This window comes from Saimiri boliviensis, chromosome 21, assembly GCF_048565385.1.
Source record: "Saimiri boliviensis isolate mSaiBol1 chromosome 21, mSaiBol1.pri, whole genome shotgun sequence".
NCBI lineage: Eukaryota > Metazoa > Chordata > Mammalia > Primates > Cebidae > Saimiri > Saimiri boliviensis.
In genome coordinates this window covers 32289652-32310743 of record NC_133469.1, presented here as the reverse complement: position 1 = coordinate 32310743, position 21092 = coordinate 32289652, and the positions used below count along the sequence as shown (strand labels likewise).

Below are 21092 nucleotides of genomic sequence, written 5' to 3'. Positions count from 1 at the left end.
GATAACATTCTGAAGATTGGCTCTGAGGTGGAACTAGTAAATTCCTTGAGACAGCTTTGCTCTGTCACCTAGGCTACAGAGCAGCGGGCAATCATGGCTCACAGCAGCCCTGACCTCCCCAGTAGCTGGGACTGCAGGCATGCACCACCATGCCCAGCTCATTTTTTAAAAAAAATTTCTGGCCAGGCACAGTAGCTCATGCCTGTAATCCCAGCACTTTGGGAGGCCAAGGCAGGCGGATCACCTGAGGTCAGGAGTTTGAGGTCAGTGTGGCCAACATGGGGAAACCTCGTCTCTACTAAAAATACAAAAATTAGCCAGGCGTGGTAGTATGTGCCTATAATCCCAGCTACTCAGGAGGCTGAGGCAAAACTGCTTGAACCTGGGGAGCAGAGGCTGCAGTGAGCTGATGTGCCACTGCACTCCAGCCTGGGAGACAGAGTGAGACTCCGTCAAAACTGGGCTGAATCAACCTTCCTATCTTGGCCCTCCGAGAATTTAATTTTTAAAATCCCTATTAATTAGGGATTATTTTCCAACAAGTCTGGCTTAATTTAGTTTTTTTACTGAAGCTAATCTTCTGAACAGTCTGTTCATTGTCCTATAAGTACTACACTGCCTAGTCCTCAGCTCCTCAGTATGCACTACCTCCTTACTTGTGGATAAACAATTTCCAGTGTAACAGGTTACACTCAGGAAAGCATAATGCAGCCACAGACTCCCTGAGGCCTGAGGGAGTTTAAACCAGTTTTCACCCTCCTTCTTTGCTTTGACTCTTCACTGAGAACAGGCAAAGGTATAAAAAGTCTGTAGCTCCCAACTCTTCAAAACACCCTGGGTTCTTAACTCCCTGGAGAAGGTCCACATTAAGAACTATGTATAGCAATTAGCTACAGCTTTTCCAATGAAAACTGAAACATTGATGGCTAGCCACAAATAGATCAGGAAAATGGCTATCATAATTTGAGACAGCTAAAAGGAAAAGGACCACAGATTAGTGATGCAGGGAAACGTAGGAGATGGATATATTTAAAGATTTCAGATATATAAATATCCTGGACAATTTTTTTTGGTTTTATAGAAATTCAGATCACCAAAATAATAGTAGTTAACTGTCCTCATCACCAAAATAAAAGTAGTTAACTGTCCTCCCCCACCAAAACACTTACACATTTTAAGGAAAAGAGTAATGGCTAAATGGTTATTTTTTATTTTTAGAAGGAGTCTCACTCTATCACTCAGGCTGGAGTGTAGTGGTGCAATCTCAGCTCACTACAACCACTGCCTCTCAGGTTCAAGAAATTCTCCTATCTCAGCCTCCCAAGTAGCTGGGACTACAGGCGTGCACCATAATGCCCAGCTAATCTTTGTATTTTTAGTAGAGACAGGGTTTCCCCATGTTGGCCAGGCTGGCCTCAAACTCCTAATCTCAGGTGATCCACCTCGGCCTCCCAAAGTGCTGGGATTACAGGCATGAGCCACCACGTGTAGCCAAATAATGGATACATTCATATTTAATGGTTAAATGATCATAACAATGAAGCTGGTTTTAGATCAATATATTCAAGGACAATACAGACTGAGCATCTTTAATTCAAAAACCTGAAATGCTCCAAAATCTAAAACTTTGAGTGCTGATATGACACAAGTGGAAAATTCCACACCTGACCTCATGTGATGTGTCACAGTCAAAACTTTCTGTACAAAACATCGTGCAGGAAATCTTTTAAAATATTGCATAAAATTACCTTCCAGCTATGTGTATAACGTGTATATGAGACAAAAAATTGTGTGTTTAGACTTGGGTCCCAGCCCCAAGATAATCTCATTATGTTTATGCAAATACTCCAAAACCTGAAAAAAATCCAAAATGTGAAACACAGTTCCAAGAATTTCAGATAAGGGATATTCGACCTGTACTTATGTCTATTTCATAGCACCTCGAGTAAAATTACAGTCACAAAAACTAGTTCATAAATGTTCTGTCACTGCTTATAAGACCACTGATCCTATCTCTGATGTGATGCCAAGTGGTGATGAGAAAAATGGTAACTGCTTGCCTACAGGAAAATACAGTACAGTATTATCTAGACATGCATGTGCCAGAAAAAAACAGAGGCCTAAAGCGGGTAGAAGGGAAGGTTCTAGGATCCTGTTAAGTAAGAATCACTTTACAAACTCCAATAATAGCAATCAGAACAAGGTTCAATAACTACCCTGAAGATCATGCCTTTAGATTTAATAAATAAAACTATTTCAAAGAAAAAGTCTAAGTTCACATGTTCTGTCCTATGAGAATTGGGGTTCCTGCACAGGCACTGGCTGTGAAAGGCAGTCCACAGGGACCCATATAACTCACTTGTGCTTCTCATTGATGTTGGAAATCCTCCAGGCATTGTTCATATCAAAACCCATTCTCTCCACCTCGTTTTTAAACCTTGAAGTTACGTGCTCCCCTAGAGGCCAAAGATAAACACCGGAAAGGAAGAAATGAATACCATTTTGTGAAACAGGTAGAATAAAAACATAGAAATATACATACATTTTATATATATATATATATATATATATATATATATATATATATATATATAAAGTACAGTGGTGTGAGCTCGGCTCACTGCAACTTCTGCCTCCTGGGATCAAATGATTCTTATGCCTCAGCCACTGGAATGGCTGGGATTACAGGTGCATGTCACAACAGCTGGCTAATTTTTGTACTTTCAGTAGAGATGGGGTTTCATCACATTGGCCAGGCTGGTCTCAAACTCCTGGCCTCTTGTGATCCGCCCACTCCAGCCTCCCAAAGTGCTGGGATTAGAGGCGTGAAACACTGCATCCAGCCTGTATATTTTTAAAGGTAGGAATTGTATAAATAATAAAGGAACATATATTTAGTTTTAGTTTAGAAAGATCCCTGTCAGGTTAAGATTATAAAGAGGAAAGAAATTAATTTTGATCAAGAGTTATGTTATCTTGGCCGGGCGCGGTGGCTCAAGCCTGTAATCCCAGCACTTTGGGAGGCCGAGGCGGATGGATCACGAGGTCAAGAGATCGAGACCATCCTGGTCAACATGGTGAAACCCCGTCTCTACTAAAAATACAAAAAAGTAGCTGGGCATGGTGGTGCGTGCCTGTAATCCCAGCTTCACAGGAGGCTGAGGCAGGAGAATTGCCTGAACCCAGGAGGCGGAGGTTGCAGTGAGCCGAGATCGCGCCATTGCACTCCAGCCTGGGCAACAAGAGCGAAACTCCGTCTCAAAAAAAAAAAAGAGTTATGTTATCTCATCAAATCTTTTCAATCAACTCTGAGAACAGTATCACTGAGCTCATTTTACAATGGACAAAATTACAAAAGAGAAGTTATTATGGCAGGCCTATCCGGCCCCAAAACTCATGCTCTTGTCACTGGCTACTTTCCTACTTTCACACTCAGACAGACAGTACCCTTAAGAAATAAAATCAATTTAACAAGATCACCACAAGTAGCAATAATTCCTCATCCAAAACACTTTGATCCAAATTTTAGAACTTGAGAGTTTTCCAAACATTCAAAAGGTAAAACAGTGCATATATTATAATATTCAACTCACACTCTTAACAGGATCTCCTTTAAAAAGTACTAACATTTCTGTAAAGGGTATGGATCATTCATACCAGGTGGGATAAATAAAGCAACAAATAGCCTCACATCAGCTCAGATCAGGTCCAGCCAAGATACTAAATAGGGTATGAAAAACATTCTGGTTTCCAGAGCCTTTTAGATGATAGAATTGCAGGTTAACAAACAGGTCACAGAATCGTAACTGCCAGCCAGGAATCTCAGGAAACACCGTACTACTAAGTGCTGATCATTTGTAAGAACTGCCACCCAAACTGGTATAATCCGGTATAAAGCCTAAATTAATCTGGCTTTATTTTCCTTAGGAGAGCAAAACAAAGGTAAAAATGAAGCTAACATAAATTCAGTAAATCTGAAATAACTTTCTTCCTTGAAAACATATACAGTTCTAGGGCAGTATGTTATTTTTAAAAATATTAAGCTGTACCTCTAATATACAGTGTTATAGGTTGTAAAATAAATGCTGGCAAGACTGGAAGAAACCACAACAACAAAGCACAAAACAGACTTCGCTTTGGTGATCAAAGTATAAAGCTTTGTTCTCCCTGGGAGAGGAGCTACAGAATAGGAAACAGCAATTACTTGAATGGAAGAGAATTCTGTTAAACTACTTCCCATTTAAACTGCTTTTCTTGAGCTCAAGCTAGGTATTATATGTTTCCTGAAGGAGAGCTATAAAAAGATGAGGTTGAGAGGCACAAAAAAAATAATAGCTAAATCCATCCCATTTTGGAAAAGTTTTAGAAGCAATGTAACAGGCTTCCGAATAGGAAAAACACTATGTGAATTGGGGTGCCATCTGTCTAAAAATTGCAAAGAATACTGACCATCAAGAATACTAGGCCAGATGTGGTAGCTCATGCCTGTAATCCCAGCACTTTAGGAGGCTGAAGCGGCAGACTGCTTGAGCCCAGTAGTTTAAGACCAGCCTGGGCAACACAGTGAAACCCCGTCTCTACAAAAATGCAAAAATTAGGTTGTGGTGGTACATGCCTGTAGCCCTAGCTACTTGAGAGGCTGAGGTGGGAGGACTACCTGAACCTAGGGAAGCTGAGGCTACAGTGAGCTGTAATCACACCATTGCACTCCAGCCTGGCCAACAGAGTAAGACCCTGTCTCAAAAAAAACAAAAACAAACAAAAAACAGACAAGGAGACTTTTTTTTTGTCCTGCTGTACAATGGAGTCTTTAATTCATAATCCCAATCTAAAAGCTGCAAAACTGGCAACTTCCAAGTTCATTAAGAGATTTTTTTGCTATGTGCAGTGACTCATGCCTGTAATCACAGCATTTTGGGAGGCCAAGGCAGGTGGATCACGAGGTAAGGAGATCATCCTGGCCAACATGGTGAAACCCCATCTCTACTAAAAATACAAAAATTAGCTGGGCACGGTAGTATGTGCCTGTAATCCCAGCTACTCAGGAGGCTGAGGTAGGAGAATCACTTGAAGCAGGGAGTCAGAGGTCGCAGTGAGCCGAGATAGCACCACTGCATTCCAGCCTGGCGACAAAAAAAAAAAAAAAAACAAAAAAAAACAATTTTTCCCTACTCGGATATAGCTCCAAGTCTTTGCAGAAGGTAAAAGTATTTTATTAATGATTTTTAGTTTTTTTTGTGCTTCTCCAGAGCTGTACATTAATGATCTTCTACATTAATAGCTCTTAGGGTAAGACACAGATATCCTAAAAGGATCTTGTGATTTAAAAATAACCACTGGCAAAAAAATAACAGCGACAGTAATTTACTTCATAGAACCACTTCCCAAAGGAGGACTTACAACCACCATCCAGAGCACAAAATTCTGAGCTATATGCAGAAATACATACTATCAGGTATAGAAAATCTGTTATTTTGAGTTCTTTGAGAATGGGAATGAGTTTTAATTACTTTTATATCCTCTAATGCAGTGACTTCATAAACTTTGAAACTGACCATCGCAATCCACAATAAGAATTATGTTTTACATCACAATACAACAAACATGCTTTAATTTTTTCTTGCTATGTTGCCTAAGCTGGATATGAACTCCTAAACTCAAGCAATCTTCCCATCTCAGCCTCTCGAAAAGCTGAGACTACAGGTACACACCACTGTGCCCAGCTAATACAACATACATTATTTTTTAAAAAGCGTTTCACAAAACAATATCCATTCTTACTATGTGTGTGACACGAATTGAAATTTTCTATTCCATTCCTTTGAAATTAGATTTTATGACCCACTACTGGATCATAACCTATTTGAAAACCACATCATTACATACATCAGGAATTTAATCAGTTCTTGCAAACTGTGTGAGATGTTCACTCATGTTTACTTAGCCAGAAAAAATATTTATTGCTGGATTTCCCTTAAAAATTTCTATCTCAGGTCTCAATCGATTCAACATTAAATACACTGTGATACCCCAACTTACTTTAAATACTGGAGCTATAAGGTTTTTGTTTGGCTTTATATTTCAATTTCATCCCTTCCTATCTGCCTTTGTCCCTTTCAACAGTCTTTTTTTTTTTTTTTTTTTTTTTGAGACAGAGTCTTGCTCTATCACCAGGCTGGAGTGCAGTGGCATGATATCAGCTCACTGCAACCTCTGCCTGCTGGGTTGCTGGGTTCAAACTATTCTCCTGTCTCAGCCTCCCGAGTAGCTGGGACTACAGGTGCACGCCACCATGTCCAGCTAATTTTTGTGTTTTTAGTACAGATGGGGTTTTACCATGTTGGCCAAGATAGTCTTAATCTCTTGACCTCGTGATCCACTGGCCTCGGCCTCCCAAAGTGTTGGGAATACAGGCGTGAGCCACTGCACCCAGCCAACATTTAGTGTTTCTTATACTACAAATAATACAGTCCAGCAATTTTCATTTTAGTGGAAGTGAAAAATTTTCTTTTTAAAGGCAGTGAAGTTCCCTAACGCCCTCTATCATAAGCACAGCGTTAATCAGCAATCTAAGAAATTTTCCCCGAAAAGTCTAGCTCCCTGACTGATCTGAGTATTCAAGCCCACGATTACATACAGCTTAAAGGCCTGGAACAGAAAGGATAGGCTTTTACTTGCCAAGTGAGGAAGCAGACCAATACCAGAGTCAGAGAAGGTAAGAACTACCTCTTCCAGATTTTCAAATACGGAGAGAGGAAATATGCTTTTTCTATGTACAAAGGTCCCAGTAAATCCTCTAGATGCAACTTCCTAGACTGCATTCAAACCCGGAAGACAGATAAATAGGTAGCTTCACAGCAGTGTTAAGACCCAGAGTCATATGCTATTTGTGGATAAAAAAGATGGGCTTAATGGACATTTCACAGGAGAGAGGTTAGAGAGGTAGGCCTGATTCTACTAAACTGGCAGCTAAACTGCCCAGTCATCTGTCAGGCCTCCAGATTAACATTTTAGTACACAGCCATCACCAACAAGCCAGTTGCAATGAGGAGCAGAAAGTTAAGGACATGAGAGAGAAGCTTTTAGCTGTAAGTCCACTTCTTTTTTAGAGTTTGAGGAGCTAAGAGAAGGATCAAGAACTTGGCAAAGGATTCTGCAGGTTTCACAGGTGAACTCCAACAGCAATGGTGAGACTTCTTCCAAAGCTGATTAAGCCCTAGAACTGTGGCCACAGTATAGCTGGCTTAACTATGACAGGTTCAACAGCCAGAAACTAAGATTTACATGAATAGTAAGACAATGATGTAATTTTCTCATTTCCCTCCTCTTTGATACATTCTACTCTTAACAGGCTAAGTAGAGAAGACTCCATAAAAGGCTTTATTAACTGCTCTAAGATTAACTTCCATACCTCAGAGTCTATACTTGTGATCTCATGTACTGGGGCAGATTATAAAAAGGCATGACTTTGAAATATCCAAAGTGTTATCTCATCCTAAAGATGACTTGTAAGTATATGGTTGTCTGGTATGCTAATATGTGATGAGTAATGCTACAGACACCACCATCACTCAACAATATTAGGTAGTGACAAAGAACCAGGCTGACTGGCTTAAAAAATGTCCTCGAGGTTTTTTGTTTTGTTTTGTTTTTTAATTAAAACCAAGTTTTTCCTTTGTACTCCACAGTGAATATACATAAAAGGCAAAAGCCACACATACACATACATTCAACCAAGTCGCTAAAATACAAGATTCCACGCTGTGTGGTGGCAGGTTAACATCAGTGTGGACTATGTGTACTGGGAAGAAACAAAATGCAAGCCTTACTCATAATCTCTAGCCAATCAAGTATGATTGCATTACCTTGTAGTTGCATAATTTCCAAAGTGTTTTCATAAACATGGCACATAGGGGGCACTTAAACATTGACTGAATTGAACTCTGTAGCATTAACAGATTTGATCTTCAGGATACCTGATCAGCCTGGGCAGGAAAAGCATGAATGCCCCAGTTTAAAGCACGAAGGAAATTAAAGTATAGAGAGCATAAATTCTTTGCCCAGTTTTTTTTCCTTCTTCCAACTAAATCTCATACGGATTTGAATTCCGGTTTCCTAAGTCAGTACTCTACCCATCATGTGCCCTTGCATCACAAACCTACAGAAAGACAGAGGACACTGTAGATATCTTTATGGCCAAAGAATATCAGATACCATCAGAAGGGGACCAAAGTCATTCCACCTCAGGACAAAGCCACTCGTAATTAAAAGACCAGAGTGAGGTTCTGACTTGGCACCTCTCAGGAATATCCTAAGAGTTTGCTCAAATTCGAAAGAAACAACTAAAATTATCAAGGGACTAAAAAAGCTCTCCTAAAAAGATAAGGACTTCTCGGTCTGTGGTTGAGAGAACAGCATAGGAGAAAGCAAACCTTGCTGAGTAAATGCTGGCAACTCAAAATTAGAGAATACCTCTTGGAGACAAGGGCCTTAAAGTTCTAATTTAACATAATACAGCAGGATGTACTCATTAAGTTCATTATCCTAGGAGATGGTAGGAACTAAAAATTTCATAAAGATACAATGGTTAAAAACTCAGAAAATGTACATGTTAGATTTGTAAACATCAGTCTGTAAACTTTTTAAAAAAAAAAAAAAAACCCAAATTTGAAAAAAGCCATTAAAAAAAATTTTTTTTAATGTGATGGCATCTCAATAAAGAAAAAAAAAACAGATGCAACAATTGGAGTGAAGTGAGAGACAGTTCAAGCATAGTCTCATAAACTTCCAAGGTTGGTGTGGCCTCCTGTAGATGACAGAATTCTGCTAGCATGGGCACGCTTGTGAGAAGCTGGGATTCTGAGGCTTTCCCTGAGGCTCCATCAGCTCAGGTGCCTTTTTCCCCCCCAAACTCTGTATCCACAGCATACCCCACGGTCAGGTCTGAATAACTGAGAACTGGTTTTAAGTCCTAGCTCTGTCATCAGTGACTGGCACTGGGACTTGACAACAGGCTTTACCTCTGAGCCTCCATTTCTTTGGCTTCCAAAACAGACACCAACCTATCTTCCCTGTTTGACAAGGTCATAAGAATCAAACAAAAGTATTTATCAAAGCATCTTTAAATACTGCTTATGCTATATAGCATTTTAATAAAACGGAACAAGAATGTGAACCAAAAGCATCAGTGATGGGGCCAGAGAATAAAGTGAATAAGCATAGCAAGATTCGCCTCAAAGTTTAAAATGACCCAGGGCAAACTTATAAGATTGAAGATTCAGGATTAAAATTTTAGGTTTCAAAAAAAAGTTCCAAGGGTAAACTTTACTTGAAGGATGCTCACAACTTTTCACTGCATACACTTCAAAACCTGACACACCAAAAGTTAGTGTTGAACCAGCAAAGTTCTATCTATGACCACAAAGTTTACAGAAAACTACATGAAGAGAAATAACATGAACTTGGTCAAAGCCATTTCTGAAGGAGAATGACAGTGAAGGGGGCATAGACTGTATGAGGAGTCAGGAAGCCTGGGTTCCAGGAACAGGCTCAGTATCTCTCCCCGCTCTGCCCCCTTTCCTTCTTCTCCCTCTCACCCTCTCCTTTCTCTCTCCCCCTCTCCTCCCTCTCCCTCCTCTCCTCCCTCTCCCCCTCTCCTCCCTCTCCCCCACTTCTCTTCTCTCCCCCCTTCTCCTCTCCCTCCCCCCTTCTCCTCTCCCTCCCCCCTTCTCCTCTCCCTCCCCCCTTCTCCTCTCCCTCCCCCCTTCTCCTCTCTCTCCCCCCTTCTCCTCTCTCCCCTCTTCTCCTCTCTCTCTCCCCTCCTCCTCTCTCTCTCCCCTCCTCCTCTCTCTCTCCCCCCATCTCCTCTCTCTCTTCTTTTGTCGCATGTTAAAATCTACAATATATTTGTTCTTCATAGGCACATGGCCTCTCTGGACCCTGTTTCTTCATCCTGTGACAATAAGTAATGTTTGACTTGAAATTTTTAAGATAGCAAAAGACCATTTTATATTCTACAGCTTATTCCCACACCTCTGTGCCTTTGTTCATGCTACCTGCTCTAATATTCTTTTCCCCATTCTCTAACCAATGAACTCCTATTTAACTTTCCAAGCCAATTCAAAAGCCACTTTAAATATGAAGTCTTCCCACACATATATACAAAACTCATAACTCTCTTTGATTAAGCTTCCATAATATTTATAAAACCTTATTCTAGTTGAGCTGTTTTTAGGCCCAGTAGACTGTGATGCCATCTATTGTTCTTCCCTTCCTGTGGAAGGCAGAAAACATGTTCTTTTAAGCTGAGAAGAATGCTGGACACATGGTAGGTGCTCCCTAAAATATACACTGATTGCTTCTGTGTCCCACTGCATGTTAAAAGTACCTCCATCAGTAGCTTGATAAAGCCCCTGGCCATTTGCACATTTCAGAAAGGCCTACCTGGTCTGCACAGGTCTCCATGTTGCTCTTTTTCACTGGCATAGACCTCCATGCACCAAGCATGGTATGCAAATGAGAAGAGATCTTCTATTTTAGCAGGTGGTCGAATTGCGTTGTTTAGTCTCTTCAGCCACTCTTGACACTGCTCAAAGGTGGAAAACTGACACCTTTGGTGAAGTCAAACAGTATGGATGTAATCAGAAGACAGTTGAAATGAAATGTAAGAAAAGCATTCAAGAATGCCCACTTGTAGTGAAGTGGGAACTACAATCAAGAAAGCATCTGAGCCAGTCATTCACATGTTCATTATCACTTACAAGAAAAATTAATGTTAGCCAATGAAACAAAATGTCCAAAAGAAGGAAGCTGACCATGTGGAAAATCTATTTTTTTAGACTAATAAAATCTAAGATTCATTAACCACAATTATTACCCAAAAATGGCCACTATTCTTTTATGAGTGGAGTTTTATTCTACCTCTTCAATCAAAGATTTATGGTTGTCCCTCACTAAAAATGTTTAGAAAAATCTTTTGTTTCATAATAACATTTTAGATCAAGTTTAAAAACCACAGAATTATTTTTAGCCAGTTAGGGACTAATTTCATTATTTAGCTATTAGGACAAATCAGATCCAAAAGACAGATTGCACTGTAATTCTCAGCTATGACCATATAGAGAACAAAACAATTCTACTGTCAATTGTAATTTCAGTATATACAACTAATGAGTTAAAATAATTAGTGAAAACTAATTTATTAAAGATGTAGGCCAGGTGCAGCAGCTTACACCTGTAATCCCAGCACTTTGGGAGGCTGAGGTGGGCAGATCACGAGGTCAAGAGATCAAGACCATCCTAGCCAACGTGGTGAAATCCCGTCTCTACTAAAATTACAAAAATTAGCTGGGTGTGGTGGTGCACGCCTGTAATCCCAGCAACTCGGGAGGCTGAGGCAGGAGAATCTCTTGAACTCGAGAGGCAGAGGTTGCAGTGAGCTGAAATCGGGCCACTGCACTCCAGCCTAGCAACAGAACGAGACTCCATCTAAAATAAAATAAAATAAAGATGTGTTTAGGCTGGGCACAGTGACTCATGCCTGTAATCCCAGCACTTTGGGAGACCAAGATGGGCAGATCACTTGAGGTCAGGAGTTCGAGACCAGCCTGGCCAACATGTTGAACCCTCTATCTCTAATAAAAATACAAAAAAAATTAGCCAGGTATGGTGGCATGCACCTGTAATCTCAGCTACTTGGGAGACTGAGGCAGAAGAATCGCTTGAACCAGGGAGGTGAAGGTTGGAGTAAGCCAAGATCACACCACTGCCCTCCAGCCTGGGCAACAGAGTAAGACTTTGTCTCAAAAAAGATAAATAAATAAAAATAAAAATTTGTTTAAATGTTTGGCCTTTTTGAATGCAATGTTAAGAAACTGAGTAATAAGCAACCTTCTTAAATTGAGTTGTAGCCAGTATCTATCAAAAATAAGCCAAATCTCACTGACTAAAAAGCAATTTAAAAAATATCTTAAAACCATGGGGTCACCTAAACTCTCCCTTATCCCAATCACGGTGGCTCACCAATATGCCAACATATAATGTTTACTGGCACCCCAGAACAAGTAAGAATGCAGTAAAAACTTGTGGAATTTAAGACCTCTAGAGCAATTAAATTTAAAAATGAACTTGAGGCGTCGTTGTTGGTTTTTTGTTTTTGATATGGAGTCTTGTTCTGTTGCTCAGGCTGGAGTACAATGGTCTCATCTCAGCTCACTGCAACCTCCGTCTCCCAGGTTCAAGAGATTCTTCTGCCTCAGCCTCCCAAGTAGCTGGGACTACAGGCATGCACCATCATATCCAGCTAATTTTTGTATTTTTAGTAGAGACACGGTTTCACCACGTTGGCCAGGCTGGTCTTGAGCTCCTAACCTCAAGTGATCCACCCACCTCAGCCTCCCAAAGTGCTGGGATTACAGGCGTGAGCCACTGTGCACAGCCTGCAACCATTATAGTTAACATCAGATAAAAATCATCAATGAATGCTAAACTTAAGGAGAAATTTTTATGAGAAGGAAGGACATTTGCATTGTCTCAAGTGCCTCCCCCAGACTGTTTTTAGTTGCAAGAGAGAAAACGCAGAAATTATACTGAAACCAGATGACATCTTGGCTGGGATAATCAAAATTAACATTTCCAATGAAGGACATGAACACTGTACTTCCAGATGTAATACAGTATCCTGAAAAGGACGTGACATCACATATACAATATTCCAGTTGAGAAAACATAACCTCAATTTAACTGAGGAAACACTGGACAAACATAAAATGAGAAACATTCCATTAAAATAAGACAGTATTCTGTAAAATGTGAATGTCGTAAAAGACAAAATAAGGCTATGGAAAATGTTCCAGATTAAAGAAAGCTACAGAGTCATGACAGCTAAATGCAACATGTGGCCTAGACTGGATCCTGTACTAAATGAGACAGAGGTGAGAGAGAATGCTAGAAGAAACATTAATAGGTCATTAGGTCAACTGACAAAATTGGAACATGTATAGCAGACTGGATAAAAGTATTATCAATGTAAAACTGAAAACTGATGATGCTGTAGTTACATAAGAAAATATTCCTATTCTTAGGAAAGCACGCCAAAGTATTTTGGGGTTAAGAGCCATGATTATGTAACTTAAACTGTTCAGGAAAAGCATCTCTAACATACACACATACACACAGCAGCAGGGTTCTGCAAATAATAAAGCAAATGGTAAAATGTTAACAAGTGAATGGTGTACTGATGTTCTTTGTACTATTTCTATTTTTGCACTTTCGTAAATTTAAAATTATTTCCAAATTTAAAAAAAAACATCTTTCAACATAGCAAAGTATTCATCCTACAGATAAAATATCTTAGGCACAAACTACTCAGAAAATATTCCTAATGAGGCTAATCTTCAAAAGGTACCTTACTAAGTTACTAAACAATAGACTCATTTTTTTAAAACATTTTCCACACTAAACAGCAACACAAACATACCACCACATACCTGATAACTTTGCAGTCTTTGCAAGTCAAATGAAGCTGAAATATATCTCGGCATTCAACACTTTCTATAAGCTGTAATGGAACCTGCAATTTAAAAAAATGAAGTCTTCTTGGTCATAAAGAAAATTGCATTGACCTTGCAATTCTTCAATGTGTCCAATTAGACTAATTAGATCTATAAGGGAAAGCAACAAAAACAGAACTGCAAACTTATCTGGATCAATAGTACTCAAGTGATTTACTACAGAGTGAATTAGGACATCCCTTTATCTCTAAATCAGTGGTCTCGAGTCATGTCATAGCATGAGGGCAGCAAAGTGGTGGTATCACCTTTGGAAGAGGAGAATATATCTCTCAGGTACTAAACTCTCAAGATCGAAGTACTACTTCTAGATGCTATAACTGACTATGATTTGCAATGATGCAATGATGCAATGACACAGAAGCTGAAGGGAACCAGAATGGTAATATTTTCTTGCTTATAGAAAAGAACTACAGATCAGAATGGAGGTGGGAGACTCTGTTGTTTGCCTCAAATGACAGAGTGGGCTTATGGCTTAGTGTTAGCCAATGAGGCTCCTGAAAAAGGCTAGAGGTCTAATCTGACTGTGGATTGCACAGAAAAGACAATGGGACTATAGCTGCTGGCCAGGCTCTCTAATAAATAGAATAGACTCAAAGGTATGAAGGAGGAGGAGAAGGCCATGCAGTGATCAAAGATGCTAAAACTATAATAACTGTGTCTGATTTGCTTCAAAAGATCAAGTAGGAGTCCTGTTTGCTAAATGGGGCTTGAGGTCTGAACAAGCTAGAATGGTTCCTCCCTGTCAATCTGGTCTGCAGACTCTATTGGACACAGGATTATGTAAAACAGCAGACAGAGAAAAGGGAGACAAATAGAAGTCGAAGCATCTAGACAGGGTGCCAAATCTCAAGGGCAATATGAGGATCCTCCTCCTATCCCTCAAATTATCCTGATTCAACCTCTGGCTTCAAAAAGCAATTTCTAGACTTTCAATGCAAACCTGGTAAAATAATAGTGAATACTCTTACTCCTTGAAAAAGGAGTGGGCTATTTATTTGCCTTTTACACTGTATCAAGCCTAGCCAAAATGTGTCTCTGGAAGTTGCAAATAGCATTCCAACAATTTGTGTTAGTATGCAAAGAGGAAGGCAGTCTCCTCCAATGCAGACAGAAACAAGAGTGCTGTCTGCACAGAATGGCCCTCGTGTTAGCTGAGCCAGTTTCAGGAACAAGACTCCTGCAAACTCTGCCCTACCACAGAGCTCCTAGTCAGCACAGAACTCTCAGAACGAGGATGCAGGGATCAAAAAGAAGCCCAGTGCTGGACAAAGAAACAAAATGGGGCAGGTGATAAAGAAGAGAAGAAAGCAAAATAATATTACTCAGATAAATGACTGGGAGTTTCAACCTTATGACTGAAGTCTTCTTGCTTTTAAGTCTACAATCTATTAAAAAAAAAAAAAATCCCTTACAATGGGACTTTTTGTCTGGGCATCAGAGGAAAAACTAAGAAATCTTGCCTATGTTCTAAGAACAAAAGGAGCCCTCTGCTTTTGTTCAAGTCCTTAACCCCAAGGTGCTGTGAGAAACTGCAGCTGAGGCAGCTAAGAATTCTTCCAAGACCTGTGCATCTAAGAAGGAAAAGAAAAAAAACAAAACAAGAAACAATTTATCATTAGGGATAAACTGTAAAAAAGAAACACTGAGATTAAGATAGAGATTGGAAGACAACATTGCTTTGTTCTCAGGCCAGTTCTCTGGGTGGTCTGTAACAGACTCTTATTGCCTTTTATTTTGTAGTCCTCCTGCTAACTACCTTAACTCTCTATATCCCCACAAAATGTGGCTGCCAGACTGGCAATTAAGAGGCCTGAGGTCTAGTCTCAATTCTAAAATTTTACCAGTTAAAATTTTGCCAGCTGGCCGGGCATGGTGGCTCAAGCCTGTAATCCCAGCACTTTGGGAGGCCGAGGTGGGTGGATCACGAGGTCAAGAGATAGAGGCCATTCTGGTCAACATGGTGAAACCCCATCTCTACTAAAAATACAAAACATTAGCTGGGCATGGTGGCATGTGCCTGTAATCCCGGCTACTCAGGAGGCTGAGGCAGGAGAATAACCTGAACCCAGGAGGCGGAGGTTGTGGTGAGCCGAGATCGCGCCATTGCACTCCAGCCTGGGTAACAAGAGCGAAACTCTGTCTCAAAAAAAAAACAAACAAAAAAAATTGCCAGCTTCATTGGGCAAGCCTCCAGTCTTCCCGTGTATTACCAGCCTCTGCTTTCTGAACCTTAGTCACAACTAAGGAAATCTCAGGCATGGGGCCTGGAAAGAGTCTGGGATAGGATTAGAGTGAGCTTTGCAAATCCACATGGAGAGGCTGCTCTTTCGCCAGTCACCTGCATCCTAAGTCCCCTGCAATTGACTTTCTTTATAAACACAAGACATGAAAACCAGCTAATGCTCTTAAGCAGCTGCTGGGGGAAATGGATTAGCCTTTGCTACTTTGCTACAAACAGGTAAGTTTTACATCCTTATTACTAAACCAGACCCCAATGGCCTGTGCCCAAACATAATGGAATAAAGTATCTCAGAGCATGCGAAACATTTGCTACCTAAAATTCAGGCAATATATACATATATATTTTCTGTATTTTAACATAGTAAATTTAAGAAAGAAGAATTAAAATGTTGGTTCTATGCATTCAAATCAGATTGCAGACATTAGCAAGTCACCAAAAACAACCATGTGTACACAAGTCTCAGATATGGAGAATAGCAGATTTTAATATTCATGCAGACTGTCACATGCAGGAAATTTCAATATGCATTAAGAATAGGGATATATAAAAGAGAAACACCTGATGTTATAACAAGTATCTCCCTTGTCTTCTCCTTTCTACCCCAGTGTTTTCCTTCAGCACTCCCTCCAGACTGCCTCTTCTAAAAGGCAGAATTGGCCTTTACCTCTTCATACCTCCATCCAAAACATACTGTTTCTCTACTTTCTTAAGGCCCACTCCATTGCTTTAGGTTCCTCAAATTTCCTCACATATGAAAAGGAACTCTTAATATTTCTGTAACTACAGGTATCCTATATTCAACCTCAAAACCAAATTATAGATTCAAGAGCCAGTCCATTTTTCAGCACAGGAAGGTTAAACGACTACAGTATAAGCTAGTATAGTAGTAAAGTCAGGACCAGAATCCATGTCTGTCCTCTAGCCTGGGCTCCTTCCACCATACATTCTGTGCCTTTCTTTCTTCCCCTACACTTGGACTTCTCTTCCATATAAGCTCTACCTTAGTTTTTCTTTCACAAGTAAGTAGTTTCTCCACCAGGGATCTTCAAGAGGAAAATAGAGTTTAAATCAAAATTCCTCAGAGGCGATTTCATTTGTAGAAGAGTAGCAAGAAATCTAAACTCACTTTCAAATCGTCTCAAACCTATTGATTCAATGTCTTGTAGCAACTCATTTTCTTTTTGCTCTTCTCTCCTCTATCTTCACCTGCCAGGTAACTCAATCTCACTTTACAATGCTTTTCCTAATATAAATTTCACCAAACTCATGCTCAAACAAAGCATCAAACACATTCAGTGCTATAACCAATTCCTCAAAAGCGAAAAGTTACATCACAGACACCAACAACCTTAAGAGCATCAATCCAAAAAAAAGCAGAAGAGCAGCAGTTTAAAAATTTAACACACATGCACAGGTATGTCCCATAATACTGTCACATTCCAGAGGGATCTGATGTCATCATACCCTACTATATTTACCTCCTCAATTTATTCTGGGTGTGTGTGCATACATGTGCATTATTTTTAAGCACGAGAATTTAGAGTGGGATAATTTCTACCTTTTTAAAAACAAATGCCCTTTTTATAGCCTAAATCGGAAGTACTAATCTTGCACTTGCAGTAACAGTAAAAATAAAGCAAGAAGTGAATCTAAATCTACAATCTGTAATAAAGTGGAATATCTGGGCACAGAATTTTTTCAGTCAAAAACTAATCATGGCTGGGAACAATGGTCACGCCTATTATCCCAGCATTTTGGGAGGCTAAGGCAGAAGGATCGCTTGAGCCCAGGAGTTCTAGATCAGCCTGGACAAAATGGCGAAATCCTGTCTCTGTAAAAAAAAAAAAAAGAAAGAAAGAAAGAAATCGTGTGTAGTGGCTCACATCTATAATCTCAGCATTTTAGGAGGCCAAGGTGGGTGGACTGCTTGAGCCCAGGAGTTTGAAAGCAGCCTGGGCAACACAGACACCATCTCTACAGAAAATAAAATTAAATTAACTGAATATGGTGGCACGTGTCTGTAGTCCCAGCTATTCAGAAGCCTGAGGTGGGAGGATCACCTGAACACAGGAAGGTGAGGCCATGATGGCGTCACTGCACTCCAGCCTGGGCTACAGAGTAAGACCATGTCTCAAAAAAACAAAGAACAACAGAAAACCCACTAAGTACCAGAAGAAGACTGTCATTGGTTTAAGACTCAAACTCTATTACTCACATCTGACAACTTACAAGCCTCCAGCACTGGTTTCAGAGGCTCCCACTGTTACATGAATGCTAGACCAAAGTGCATTAAGTGTTAACAATAATCACTTTTGCAGCAGAGCATGGTGGCTAACACCTGTAGTCCCAACACTTTGAGATGCTGAGGTGGGAGGATAACTTGAGCCAAGGAGGCTAAGGCTGCAGTGAGCGGAGACTGTGCTACTGAACTCAGCCTGGAGACAGTGTGAAACTCCATCTCCCCCAACCACCCACACCCTCCCCGCCCCCCCAAAAAAAAAACTAGTGTTGATTTTATAAATTATTTCTAATAGAAACTTGATCTACATTTTTTTGAAGTTCATAATTCCATCTGCTTATGTACAAACTGTAGGTCTTTTTCCTTACCCTATAAATTATTCTCATAGTAGCATACAACTAGAATTTGTCCAGTAAAAGGAAAAAAGACTCATGCAGAGGGGAAACATTCTGCTGATATGCAATGTAAGCATGTAACACTCAAAATCAATTTCCTCCAAGCACAGGTCCAGCAACTGCCTAGGATTCTCATGCTACTTACTGGGATTTCAGAAGCAGCAGATTGAGAAGCAGTCTATTAAATTACACACAAAAAAATCTTTTAAACTTTCATGAATTCCACTTGAACACTTGTTTATAAATTAAGCTTCAAAGAACTATGTCTGTAAATATATAATAATTATTTGGGAAAAGCACAGAAAAGCAGCAATTCATACCTTAAATGTTACATATGAACTCTACTACAGATTCTTTACCATAGGAACTGGAACTTGATATTCAGTGAATATGTGAATTAAGGTAATGATGTTTATGGTATCAAAATCTACCGACACATTTTATTCAACGTGCTATGAAATTTAAAGGGAATATATGATATCAGGTAGCTAATTAAAACTTAATGGTAAGTCATTTTCTAAAGTGCTAAGTATTTTGACTGAAGTAAATAAAATGATGCAAACTGGGAGCATGCCACAACATATACTGGTACATTTGGGCTTTGATGGTTTAAATGTGTTTGATTTAGATAAAATAACCTTTAAGGGGGTCCTCCTGATCTAACATATTTTATTGAAATATACATATTTTATTGAAATACTTATCTGCTGAAGTTGGGACAATACCACTACCAACTATCTGATCTCCATCCAGGACCTGATGTAGGAGGAATCCTTATTTCCTAAGTAACCCCAGGTTTAAGGTTCCAGGAATCTTAGCACTGTGATCAAATTATTTTTATAGACGAGTTCTAGTCTCTCTCAATCTGAAATTTTTAAAGTCACTGTGATCATTTTTCTGTACAAAGCCATTATCTTGAGGTTTTTTTGTTTGTTTGTTTTTAAGAGAGTCTCCCTCTGTCATCCAGGCTGGAGTGCAATGGTGTGATCTCAGCTCACTGCAACCTCTCCCTCCTGGGTTCGAGAGATTCTCCCTGTCTCAGTTTTCCCAAGCAGCTGCAGTTACAGGCATGTACCACCATGCCCAGCTAATTTTTGTATTTATTAGAGACGAGGTTTCACCATTTTGGCCGGGCTGGGCTCAAACTCCCAACCTCAGGTGATCTGCCTGCCTCAGCCTTCCAAAGTGCTGGGATTACAGGCATGTGCCACTACGACCAGCCTACACTGAACTTCTTAAGTAACATGTAGGCTCTATTCCTTAAGAGGGTTATAATGCTAACAGAGAAAACACTTTCAGGTTAAGAAAATGGATCAAAAGAAAGAACAGTGGCAAATTTCCTTAAGTATTTTATCTTAATCATAGTGGGGGGATCAACAATTCCAGTCAACAACCTACTCATACAGTTACCCTTAGAAACAATTCAGACACAGCCTATTCAAAGAAATGTACTGTAAATGAGCTTTAAACCCAAAAAGGGGGAAAAGGGTCTAATGCCCACTTCAAACGCACATTAATTTCAATTCATTTAATATTTACTGAATATGGTAGTACCAGGTGACATGCTGGATCTTGAAGATACAAAAATTACAACCTATTTGGTATATGTTGTGAAAGAATGTCCCAGATGTAGAAGACACAAGAAAGAATGTAACTGTCAGAGGGAACTGGGACTAAGAGGCTTCACAGAAGAAGTTATCACCTGAACTAAATTTTGACAGATGAAGAGAAGTTCCTGGGCGGAAAAAAAAAGAACACAGAGGTGTGAGGTATGGCTGAACAGTACAAGGAGGCTGCTTTTACAAGTTTAAAAAAAAAAAAAAAACACACACACACACACACATGAGAATGGGGAAAGGAGGGAAGCTGACAAAGTGCTAGGGACCGAACAGCCTCATGCTGTGCTAAATAATTTGACCTTCATTGGAGAAGTAGTGAAGAAACACTGAAGAGCTTTAAGCTGATAAATGATATTATCAATTTCATGCTTTCTTTCCAGCAAACAATAGATCTACAAATAGTCTCTGAAATATCTGGCCATCAACCAATAAACTGATAAATACAGGACGATATAAGGAAATGCAATGATATCAAACTATATCAGAGTCTCACTCTGTCTCCCAGACTGGAGTGCAGTGGTGCGAATCTTGGCTCACTGTAACCTGCCTCCCCAGTTCAAACAATTCTCCTGCCTCAGCCTCCTGAGTAGCTGGGACTACAAGCACACGTCACCATGCCCTGCTAATTTTTGTATTTTTAGTAGAGATAGGGTTTCACCATGTTGGCCAGGCTGGTCTCAGACTCCTGACCTTGTGATCCGCCCACCTTGGCCTCCCAAAGTGCTGGGATTACAGGTGTAAGCCACCATACCTGGCCTGAAATTTAATTATAATTTATTCCAGGCATTCAAACACTGAAAGAACACAAAGTTAAACTGGGAAGTTCTACTAAATGCTACTATAATTACTTCCACAGTAGCTGGTGGGGAATTTTTGGTTGCTGGGGTTTTTTAGGTGTTTCCCCTCTTTCCCTTCGGCATCACGACTACTCAAATCCAAGTGGACCCTTCTAAACAAAGTGCTACATAGTATGAACGAACAGCATTGCCTCTTTCCTTAATGAGGTGTGTATCTTTAGCTGATAGA

General features: G+C 39.9%; 1 protein-coding gene across 12 annotated transcripts in view; it reads right to left on the bottom strand.

Annotated features, from left to right (window-relative positions):
- Nucleotides 1-21092, bottom strand: part of MTMR3 (myotubularin related protein 3) — a 134029-nt gene that overhangs the window by 26563 nt on the left and 86374 nt on the right. For 8 of the 12 annotated variants that reach the window (XM_074391158.1, XM_074391159.1, XM_074391161.1 and 5 more), the window contains 4 exons: nt 18593-18625; nt 13488-13570; nt 10444-10610; nt 2360-2456 (listed from right to left, as the gene is read on the bottom strand). In XM_074391158.1, coding sequence (XP_074247259.1) covers nt 2360-2456; nt 10444-10610; nt 13488-13570; nt 18593-18625 — 380 coding nt within the window. The remainder of the gene's footprint in view (nt 1-2359; nt 2457-10443; nt 10611-13487; nt 13571-18592; nt 18626-21092) is intronic. The other 4 variants (XM_074391152.1, XM_074391153.1, XM_074391154.1 and 1 more) reach the window with 1 other exon arrangement.